Source organism: Corvus hawaiiensis, chromosome 6, assembly GCF_020740725.1.
Source record: "Corvus hawaiiensis isolate bCorHaw1 chromosome 6, bCorHaw1.pri.cur, whole genome shotgun sequence".
Taxonomy (NCBI): Eukaryota; Metazoa; Chordata; class Aves; order Passeriformes; family Corvidae; genus Corvus; species Corvus hawaiiensis.
The window spans coordinates 27601563-27613580 of record NC_063218.1 but is presented as its reverse complement, the minus strand read 5'-3'; the positions used below and the strand labels follow the sequence as shown (position 1 = coordinate 27613580).

Sequence of the window (12018 nt, the reverse complement as noted above, 5' to 3'; positions counted from 1 at the left end):
TAAAAAATAATTACAAAATGCATCTTCATTGATGTAATGAAGATCCATCTTCATTACATTGGTGTTATTCTTCCCCATGTGAGTAACGATTCAACCTTCAGACCAGTCCCAGAACTCTTTTAATCAGCAATCTGCTATAATGCTGTCATGAATTTGCATGTCTGCCTTTTCTAGTGTATTCTATCCTAAAAGATAGACAATTTCTACTTGTATTCTATCAGAAAAGGCATTTGTTGACATGTCATTGGTGATATGTTGATCTTACTGATCTGATTTTGTATGTTCAGAGAAAACACAGCAGTCTTGAACTTAGGGCCATTAAGCCTACTGGAAAATTGCAAACTAGGCTATTTATCTCTTGGCATAGGTGGCATGGTATTGCTGTGTGTCGTGATTTTAAGAAATTGTTCTGTTGTGTGTTGAATTTTTGGAGCTGTATGGTAGGCTTCTGATAACAGAAAAGCATACTCTAAGAGCAATGGGAATTAGAGATGTTACTGAGATCTCATTAAGCGAAATCTTCTTTACATGTTATGTTTTAGAATATCTTCATGAGACCCAGGGCGAAAGAGAAGGAAGGCCTGTTGCTTTTGATGAGACAAGGGTGATTACCAAAGCCCACTGAAGCACTAGATTTGAGATTAGTCTTAAGAATGATTTTTAGCAGTAGGCAAACAGTGGGGAGCTCTGCAGTATTTTGTATTACTTTGAAAATATGCAGAACATTATGGCCTGAATATACAGCAAGTTGTGAATTGTTCCTGTGCATTGTATAAATTTGATTAAATCTTGCTGCTCAGAGCAGTATATAGTCCTTGCTGTTAACCAAAGAAAATAAGATGCAGTTTTCATAAGGAAACTCTGCTGTTGAGAAATAAGCAGTGCATATATTCTAAAAACAGAGGCCCCTTTGGCTGCTCTGTAGGTCAGTGTTTATCTACTCACAGCAACTCTCCTATTTTACAAAGGAGAGGGATATATCAGAAGGTGTGTGAGCTTAGTCTGTGTGCCTGGTGTCTATGCAGAAGAAATTGTCCATGCAGGTAGTGGATGTTGAGATGTTAGCCTCTGGGTATTTGACTGGCATAGTGAAGAGCAGTTGAATTGAACTGAGAAGTGGCTTAGTATTTTGGTGAACTTCCCAGAATCATACATCTTTTCCATTCATGTTACTCTTCAGTTCCTGGGCCTCATGGTTAGCAGTCAAAACTTGGCCTCCCTGTTTTGTTTTGTCTTAAAATTGTCCCTATTTTGTGATTAAAAAATGAAGGAAACCTTGATTCTGCAGTGATATACACTGTTGCAAATACTTTTTTCCTATTTCTTTTTTTTAATCCTTCTCTTAGGTAAATATGTGGTAATTTCAATACTTTTAACAGTATTATAACTTGTGGTGGTGTATGTGTTGTTTATCAAGACACCGAAGCAGTGCCTAGAGATGGCTCTAGGCTGAAGTTCCAATGTCATCAACCTTTTCATAACTGTCTTACTGCGGGGGGAGAAGTAAGACCGTGATTCCTAGAAATGTGGTTAAGACAGTACAATGCCACCAAAATAAGCCGTGACTAAACACTGAGGAGCTGCACGAGTGAAGGAGAGCTGTATGCACTGGTACAGTGTATCAGTCCAAGCCAATCTCTTTTTCAATGATAGTTCCTTACTCATTCCTGAGTGCAGTAGTCATACAAGTGATTTGTTTATCTTCCTGTTTTGTTCTTTTTGATTTGTAAACCAAAACATCCAATCTATTCTCCACCATGTTTCTATAAAATTACATGGCTTGAATGCTCACTTACTTGATTGCTTGAAAGCTTTCATCTGTAGAGTTTAGGTGTTTAATTTGTATGTTCTTGGTTGTTACTTTGAATTTGGAGTTCAGCTTTGAATGCACTGTTTTTATTTTACGTTGTTTTTATTTTACTCTCTATATGTATTTACTTTGGGTGCATCAAGGATTTTGGTCAAAATCAGTATTGTAGTATATTTTATACTGCTTAAAGTATTCTTCCTATTTTCTGCTGGTTCCTGCCTGTGCGTGCTCTTCCAAGACATCAGCTAGACCAAATAAAATTCCATTCATTCTTTTTTGTGTGTGTGTCTGCCATTTTGAGATAAGGTGTGGATTTAGATGGTAGAAACCACAAAGAAGAGTTTTGGCTTTTGCAAGATTTTGTTTGAATGCACTCTTTTGTATTGTTTTGTTTGCTTTCTGCTTGCACGCCCCTTTACCAGAACAATTACAATATTCTCTCCCTGCTTTTTATTCTTGGCACTGGAGAGCATAGGAATAAGAAGCATGGCAAGGACATTACCTCTGCAATTTTCAGATAAGCATCTTTTGTTCCTACAGAAATTGTATAAGTCCTGCGGACTTCTATCAACCTGGAGAAATCTGGGACTAATTGCCTGGAGCTGTTGACAGTGTGTAGTTTAGGGGTGGCTTTCTTTGGTATCTCTACTCTGGGGTTTCCATAGCAGATTTAACAGGAGACAAATTCCCCAAAACTCTGGTATGTTAATGGGAATACTCTTCTGATTAATGAGATTAGTGAATAGGATAGATGTAAAAAAAAAAAGAATTAAAATCCCACCATGTTGTATGACTTTGGTTTTGTTCTGATATAAATGACTCAGCTTTTAGTGATCCTGATAGAGAATTTATGCCTTCCACCATGAGGATTTCATAAAAATGGATTGATTCTGGCAGCACAAAGTGACATTATATTATGGACAAATACATTGTTATTCTGGCAAAAGATGAATGGTATTATTAAAATGTAACAATCTAAGAAAAAGTGGGGTCAGATTCTTGGGCAGAATAGGTAAATGCATATAATACATATATATATACCTACATTTATACATATAATGAAGGGATGAGGGGGGAAAATAAACAACTGTTTAAAGAGAGAGGGAAAACTGCTGTTAAAAGATAAAATGTGTATGCATATTTCTTAAAAAAACCCTGAAATACCCTAAAACCATCTCCCCTCTAAAAAAACCCCCCTTGTTTGCTTTTGTTTTTAGAAAAACTAATGAGGCCCCTTAAGAACTATGGAATCGCATGGTGAGCATATGTTTTAATTTAAATCAAGCTTCTTTTCAGATGTACTTGGATTGTGCTGTAAAGCTCAAGTTTTTGCTTTGTTGTTTCAGCATGTCTATGGGTTTCTTGATAGAAGAGACCGCCCCGGTTGTGTGGAGAGGGCTCATGGTAATGTCAGCTGTTGAAAAATTGTTGAGACAGGTAAGGCTTAGTTATGTATTTCTGCTTCAAAGTAATCAGTTATTTTAAAATGCATTTAAGTGATACATGAGTGTCCGTGACATTATTTCCTATGTTAGTGCTGAGCATTTTTGTGTCTTGGTCTTCTTAAATTCGGGTAAGGGGAAACACTGATATTTTTGTGTTTACCTAAACCCCTCAAACAGTGCTGTTGTTCCACGCCTTTGACGAGTGAATTACCCCAGTTTGCCTTCCTTCTCATTCCTTTTCAGGTTTCTTTATGCAGTTGTTTAAAAAAAAAGGCATTTTGAAGTTGCCTAAGGTTTTGAATGTATAGGTATCTATGCATATCTACAGCTGTATTCTCTTATGTGCTTGTTAATTCACCAGCACTAAGAATTCTTGAATGGCATTTGACGTGTGACAGGTACAGGAAAATCATTAGCTACAATCTCTGTGTCATGCAGATAGATTGTTAGTTAATAAGTTTTTTGGTATGTAGAAGCAGGGTGACTTCTTTATTCTCTGACAGATTTTTTGTTTCTTTTATTGTGAAGTGCTAATGAGACAAACTGCTGAAAAAAAGCATTAAGGTTGCATGTTTAGACTTTGAAGTGACCCAGATTGTTCACAGCTGACATCCACTCTTGGGATCTACTGCATACAGCCTGGAGATCACAAGGTTTCTGTGTGTCTTCTTTAAATGCCTCCAAATACTGTGCTCCTTTAATGACTGAAAAGAATAATTTTTTCCAGCCTTTTCAGCCTCTTTCCATTTTTACTGAGTTCTCCTCTAACATGGATTTTAGAATAGTGGCACTTACTGCTCTGGTCACAAAAGCCATATGTCTGCCAAAGTTTTAGGAAGAACATCTTTGTCTAGAATTGACCTTTAAAAGTAAGGGGTATCCATGCCAGTAGCTGTAGAGACTGTTCTGACCTCTTTGTGTGCTGTGTCGCGCTTCCCTGGCTCACAAAACTAGAATGTAAAACCTTGAAGGTAGAACTAAAGTTAGCACCTGCTGTATTGACATACTCTTCCCTGGGAGCCTGAAAGCTGGCAGGCACTGCAGTGCTGTTCCTCAGTCAGTAGTATCCCCAGATGGGAAGCATGTGCCAGCATCCTTGTGGAGGGTGTGGGTGATGCTGTGTAATGAGCTCGTTGCTTCCTAGCAACCACTGCAGTTACATGCTGGCCAGCTGTGATGTGGGAATGAGACAAGTCCATTAATGCTCAGGGCATCACTGATTTCCCTGGCAGTGAAACCTAAGTTGTGAAAGAGGAAGGCTTTATGGCTAAATTTCTTCTGCCCGATGCATTTAGCTTCTGCATGATAACCAGGATAGACTTAAATCTGAGCTGGAAAAAGTTCTTTCTTTGAAGAGAAGCTCACAGATCACAGGGAAAACCAGCGGGTCTATCTGATGTACAGGTGGCTTTAAGAAAGGGAAGAATGCATTTTCCAGACTGAGACACGCTATTTTGTTTTTAAAAGCTGTAATCTCCCTTCTGCAGTTACCAGCCAGTCAAGAACGGGTAGGACCAGTAGTTTAATGACCTTGGACACCTAAACAAGAGAGAACTGCAGCCTGTGATGATGCTTTTAAAGATACTATCATTCTATTTTATATTAGAAATAGTTGTGTGATCTCTTGGGGACTTGAAAAATTTTTCTTGTTTTCTCTTTATCAGCATGTTCTGGTTGGTCTTAGCTATTACCTTTTGTTTAACAGGATAAAGTTGCTTCCAAGAGTAAAATACTTCTTCTTGTATTTAACTTTCTAAAACCATATTGTTAAGAAATAGCTTATCTCATTAGCTGCATAGAAACCATTTAAATTAGCTCTCTAATCTAGATTTGTAGTATAATATAAGTGTAAGGAGTCCCTGTGCATTCAGATGAGCTGATAAAATACTGAGTTCTTAAAATAATTAACTCAGCCTGATAGAAAACATAGATGTTCCCAGAATTTTGCATTAAAAACACTGGTGGTATTTCAGATTTGTTTACTGTTAGATGGTGGACAGGTTTTTTATTTGTTTAATAGCATCAAGACTATGCAATTACTCTGTGAATAATTTTGGATGTCTGTTTCTTTTTTCTGTATGAACAAATCTGTTTGCCAGATTCTATCATGCTTCAGATACTGCAGTAAAGCATTTGAAGTGCTTAGTTTCCAAATTCTGTAATGGGAACTTGTTGACTCATAAATGTCTGTGACTGTAATGAGTGTTTAAATGCTTCTCTTACCCTTGGAACTTTTTAAAATTTATGAAATTCTTAATTTGGAAAATATATTTGTTAAATATATACATAATGCTTTTTGTATATACTTACTGCGTGTGATCTCACAATACAGGTTTCTTGAATAGTGTCAGACTGGTAGATAACAGGGAATAATAGTGAAGCCCAAAGTAGTGCTTGGTGTTTTTCTGGGAATGCATTATCTCATGAGCAAGCATGGTTTTCTGCAACACATCATATTATTCTCCTTTAGCAGATTTGGAAGGAAATGTGCCTTATAATACAAAACAGAGTAAACAGTTTAGTATACTATATTACTTACATTACCTGTATATTGATGTATGTGTATCAAATTAGTATATAAATGAAAATATATAGCATATTGATTTTATAACAAAAGAATTGTTCAATAGAAAAGAAGGAAAGCGATGATTTTAAGCTATTGAAAGAACAAGTAATATGGAAGGAAATTATTTTTCACCTGTAGTTAAAGTGAATTGCAAACGGTAATGGAACATTTGATCTTTATAAACATATTCATAACTCTTTCAGTTAACTATATCTCTAGTTTATATGTCTTGAAATTGCCCAACATTTTGTTGTGGCTGAGAAGTAACTTCTTTGTTAACATAATTAGATGTACTGTAGGCCCATTTATACTTCAGGGTGATCTGTCACTTGTCTGGGTTTTAATTTTTATTTCCCTGTCACAGTTATCTTCATATAAAAAGTCTTTCACATCTGTTAACACTTCTTTTGAATCTTGCTTGCCTGTAGGTAAGATAGAAGAGATTTTTTTTTTTTTTAATTTAAGCTTTAAAAGATAGTTCTTTTCTCTAAAGGTATAATTAAAGTCCAGGTAAGGAAGCTTTAGTAGCTCTCCAGTGTCATCCATAGCACTGGGCTTTTTCTATGCAGTTTTCACTTCACATACACTTCAGAAGCTGCCTACTTTTTTGCCTGGTCCCATTTACTTTGTTCCTTTACTCTGCGGATCTTGACTCAGTGTGGTGGTATTTGATTTAGATTAAACAAGCTACCTCAAAGTGCATCATCGTGCTGTATTTGTTGTGGGAGTGACTTACATTAACCTTTAGGCTAAGCGCAGTAAAGGTACGATTTTTTTTTTGAGAGTCACCTAAAGCCTGTGCTTGAACAGTAATGTGTCTGAAAAGCTGTTGAAATAAGTGTCAAGTAAGCAGCTAAGAACCTTAGACATACAAAGATTATGAAAAAAAAAGACAAGGCAAGCAAAATTTGCTCTCTGATTTAAACTGCTTTTTGAACAGGGATTTCAAATAGTCATTACCACTGTCCCGTACAGTCTTTATGGTAAGTTTTCTAGCACTATTCTCTTTTCTGTCTTAGGACACCTTGACAGTTGAGTGGCAAAGGAACAATTAGAAGGGTGCAGATACAAACCTGCTGTATGTCTTGGAATATGTTGTGGCAATTATTCTGCCAAAAGGCTCTGAGAAAGGAAGTGGCACTGTGCTGACTGCCAGTTTAGTATCTGCTATAGTCATAGAAGCAATACAAATGGAGGGGGTTTCCTGTTTAGGGAATAATGAATAAAGCTTTTAGTATTAAAGATAGCAACTGTTTGTTGTACTGATCTTGAGCTCTGTCTTATTCTATGTGTGTTACCTAGTTGGACTATCAGCAGAGAAGGAAAAAATTCAATATTCTGCACACAAGTCTGCTTCTCTTTTAAAAAAATCAAATCAAAATGAGACTACAGATAAAATGCAAGTGCGTATTTTAGTATGTAATATTCTTGTATCTTTGTCATCTCAATAGATGAAGTTATATCACTACTGGAAGGAAGCAAGTGTTGCCTACACAACATGGGTTATAGATACCAGCAATTCTGTTTTGTGTGAACAGTCCCATTGAAACTAGCCCAGAAATCTGCTCTTTTTTCAAGGCATAAATTTCAGGTTGATTAACACCCTTAATAGGATTTCTTACCCTGACATGACATTTTAACCTATGTTTCTGCAGGCTAGTCTGGTCTTAAGAGGCAGGACTTCTGTATTTCGTCCTTATCATAGTTTTCAAGAGTATCCAGAATATTTTGTGCATTGACAGCGTCTTTGGTATATTATGGCTATAATGTAGAGCCTCAGTGCTGCTAAGTATTTGTGAATCCAAAAGGTTCCTTTAATGTACTTGATAAGGATGAGCCCATTTTCCCAGAATGGTGATGAAGTTTTTCCTGGAACGGCTTAATTCTAATGAGTCCCTAAAATGCTCTTATTATCATCGAATTGTAATTCCTCTATCTCTTTCTTCCTGCTTATTTTAGTACCACTTTAGCCTCTGTTTTAGTCAAGGTATGTATTGAAAGAAAATTAAAATAAAACAAAGTTTTACTGGGAAGGATATAATTAGAAAGGAAGAATACAGGAAGAATGCAGGCAAATTAGCAGAAAGCAAATTAAATAAAACTTCCAGTGCAGAGCCACTGCACATCAGCAAAAGGAAATGGAGCCTTGCACTTTGATACTTGGACAGGCTTTATCCCCTGTAAATTCATGTTGTAAACCATAAATTAAGGAGAAGACGGATCAAAGTTACTTATTAGCTAACCCGGAGTTGAATCGGGCTGTAGTCTAAAGATTCAGCTTTATCCTTTAAAAAATTTGAACTCAAGTTTGTGATTACTTAATCTGTACATAATTTCGAAAATTTGGCTAGCAATGAGGACTGTGTGTGCTACTTTCTTTCAAAACCAGCACCTGCCAGAGGTAGTGATGGTAGTAATTCTATGGTGGAGTGTGTGAATGTATGTATATGTACTTTGACCTTTTTTGTAGCATAATTCTCTGATGCTCAGTTGTCATACATAGGTAGTTGTAGCGTATGTATTGTTGTCACTGTGAAGAAAATTAACTCTGCTGCAGCCAGAACCAGCACACATATGTTATAGGGAATAGGGAAGATATAGACAGATGGATAAATAGTCTTTAAAATATTGAGCAGACTATGGGTTGTGAGATCTGGATTATTTCAAGAGCCTATATGAGACAGCTGCCATAAAAGCAACAGTTGTGTGAATAGAACAGTAAAAATTCATGCTTAAAGATTTGGGATTAAGGTAACTTGGAAACAGAAGTAGTATTTAATTTTTGGAAAGCAAATATTATGGAGGCTATATTGTTTTGGGTTTCTGATCAGTCTGAAGTGACTTATCTCTATAGAAATTATAGATAGTACTATTTGTGTTTGAGTGACATTACTTAATAAATTGCTAGATGCAGTTGCTACTGTTTGAGAAGTGTGTATGTAGTTACTGCTATCCTTTCTACCATTTTCGTTGGAGAGGTTGCAGGTATAGATTGGGGCCAACATTTCTTTAAATGTGGTTTATTTAGCTATATGTTAATGCTGCATTTGAGAAGGCAAAAATGGATAAGGTATTGAGAGCAAATATATTTATACCTGGTAAAATAGCTACCATGCTGCCATTGGCTGTTTTACTGTGCACATTCTAGACAGAAGAATGTTCTCTATATGGTGTCCACAGACAGCAGTCCAATCTTGTTTGGCATGTGTGTTCGTAACACTCTTGTGTTATATCTCATAAATTCTTCAGCCTGTAAATTTTCAGCTTTGCACTGCCTTATGTGTTTGTGTGTATAAATGCATTTCTTACAAACAGAACAATGGAAGAACTGGGGGAAAACTTTCCACATTAGGAGGAGCAATGTGTATTTGATTTGAAGCAATAAACAACAAAAACATTGTCACTGAAGTAGTTAAGTACTACATGCCGAGCCATGTACCTGATTCATTAGTATCGTTCACTAAGAGTTGTCCTTTGGCTTCTGTTTGTGTCCATGTATTGTCTTTTGCCTTATTCTTGGGACCATGGGAATTTCGTTCTGTGTTTATGCAGTATTCAGCACTGTAGTGAATTATCACTTTTTGTGAGAGATGCACAGACATACAAAGACTAGTATTTACAGCTTCCAAATAAATATAAACATTTTTCTTTGATACTTTTTTATATTTATAAAACAAATTTATAAAACCTTTTCTCTTTTGACCACAATACATTCTGTGTTTCTGCTTCTCAGTGTCTGTGCATATGAGTGACATATATCTATTAAGAATGCCTGAGATCATTGTAAATGTATCACAGGCATTCACCATGAGTAGTATTCTTAAGAACCTAAATCTCTTTTGCAGATACATTTGCAATTGCTTAGCTTTTGATGGTACATGCTACCTTGCCTATATGTTCTCCAGCAAAGAGCCATCAAGGTGATACTGGGGGGTGAAGCATGTAATACGCAAAGACACTGAGGAACTGGGTTTGTTTTGAGACAGTTAAAGGGAGATACGAACTGCTGTCTTGAACTACCTAATGGATACATACAGAGAAGATGAAAGTAGATTATTTGTGGACATGCACATTAATAGCACAAGAGGTAATGAGTGTACATTGCAATATATAGTAAGAAATGTGAGGGGGTGTTGGTGTTTTTTTTTTTATAGTTGAAACAATTGCATGTCAGAACAGGTTGCCAGGAGAGATTCTCAAAATTCTTTTTTGAAAGATATTAAGGACTCAGCTCGGCAGGAATCTGAGTAACCTGCTCTAAGTTGTTCCTGCATTGTGCAGACAGAGGTCCCCGAGGTCCTTCAAACCTAAGTTGTTCTGTGAATCTGGGATTAGTTCTAAAATTGGCATTCCACTGCCTATTTGACTATCGGTCTGTAACTCCATTAAAGGTCAGAGCAAAGAAAATGGTTCTGCCTATCACAGAAATCATTGGTTAGAGCATTCAGTCAAAACCTAAACTGAGTGTAGGTGTCTCTCTAATGTGACTGCCTTAATCACTAAGTGAGGTAGTCATACAATTAAGTGTTGCAGTCAAATGAGCAAGTTTCAACATAATGACTGAGACCACCCTTTCCTCAGTAGCATTTCTGGTCTCTTTAGACTGTAAAGGTACTGAGGTGGTGACATAAAAGTCAAACCCAAATAAGCCGTATCTCTTGAGTGAGCATCCTTAATATGAACCATGAAAAAAATAGAAGAAATAAATTTTTTGTTTCCCTATCATACCTCTTGTTTTTATAGAAGTACCTTGATCTAGGAGAGGTTTGAAGCATGCATTGATGTGCTCTCAGGCACCTAAGAATTACGTAGGGATGGCATAAAGAAGTTTTGCTGGAAACTTCTGGCAATTTTTTTGCATTAACTTTTTTTGCATAAACTTTAGTAGTTTACTGTCTAGGAGGCAAGCCTCTATGAAATTCAGACTAAGAGATCTGGCCATCTGGTCATTCTCTGTAGTGCATGGAGAAGCATACGTTGACTTTGATTGTTTGCTTGTTTAATCTTGCCATCAGGGTCAGCCCTGAGTAATTTAAAGTCTAATTGGACAAAGAAAAATTCAAAGATGGTAACAAAATTAATCTTAAAAAAACAAGTAGACTAAATCTTCTATGTCAAATTTTTTTAGATGAAAGGCAAGCAGGAATGAGTGCAGGAGTGGACCCTGGAGACGTGAATTGAAGGCTACCATGTTTTTAAGTGTTTTCTAAACAGGAATACTGGTGGTATTCATTTATAAGGAAAATTTCAAAATGTGGACTACAGAGAAACCTAATGCCACTCTTCTATTTTTTTTTTCACTAGTAAAGGGGTCTGTTCTTTCTTTCTGGTTGCTGCAGGTTAGGTGCAAAAAGGGATGTTGGTATTCCTGCTCAGAATATTGCAGTGCCTCAGCGGTTGGTGCCCTGCCTGCAGGAATGGAAATTTAAACCAAAGCTTAGCTTGGAGCTACTGCATACCTGGGGTGGTGGGAATACATAACTTGTCATTCCCAGTGGTACTATTTGAGGCATTATTTTCCCCTCCTGGATTTATCTCCATACTCTTTGGCAGTGTCTTAAGATAATAGGTACAAACCTTGGATTTTAAGGATAGCAAAAACTTGTCATCTTTTAGATCCATTTCTTAAACAAATAGGCAGAAAGTACCTCTTTTGCTGTGTTTTGTCACTTACATGGTAAATGTCGAAAATGAAATTATTATTAGGGTGGGCAAAAAAGTGTCTTACTACTACAAAATTAGTGAGACAGTATTGGTGGATGAGAGGGAGTAGTGAAATGGGATTTAGCTGAGAATGGCACATATTGGGTCAGGAGGAAGACAATAACAATTTGATGGCTCTGATTTTTTTTGTAGCTATGTTTTAAGAGAATTCAAAGGATGCCCAGAATAGTAGTAGTGAATCAATGCTGAAAATTATTCTTATTGTAAATGTAAAGAGCAAGTGAAGAAGGAGCACTGCTGTGAAGCCAGATGATTTTTTTTTGGGTGGATTTTATTTTTAACACTGTTTGGTTTAGGAAGGGGACTCTGTCAAGAAATGAAGGCATTTAACTTGCATTATGGCACTAAATTTTCAAGACAGGAAAAGAGTGAGATGGTGCAATGGGAAATTTTAGCAAAAGGGGTAAGAAACATAAATAGCTCTTTGTTTCTCAAACTTTTGTAATCTTTTCATGTTCTAGTACAAATGTAAG

General features: G+C 36.5%; 1 protein-coding gene across 1 annotated transcript in view; it reads left to right on the top strand.

Annotated features, from left to right (window-relative positions):
- Positions 1-12018, top strand: part of NUBPL (NUBP iron-sulfur cluster assembly factor, mitochondrial) — an 84377-nt gene that overhangs the window by 28155 nt on the left and 44204 nt on the right. The window contains exons 5-6 of the mRNA XM_048307144.1: positions 3028-3067; positions 3157-3247. Coding sequence (XP_048163101.1) covers positions 3028-3067; positions 3157-3247 — 131 coding nt within the window. The remainder of the gene's footprint in view (positions 1-3027; positions 3068-3156; positions 3248-12018) is intronic.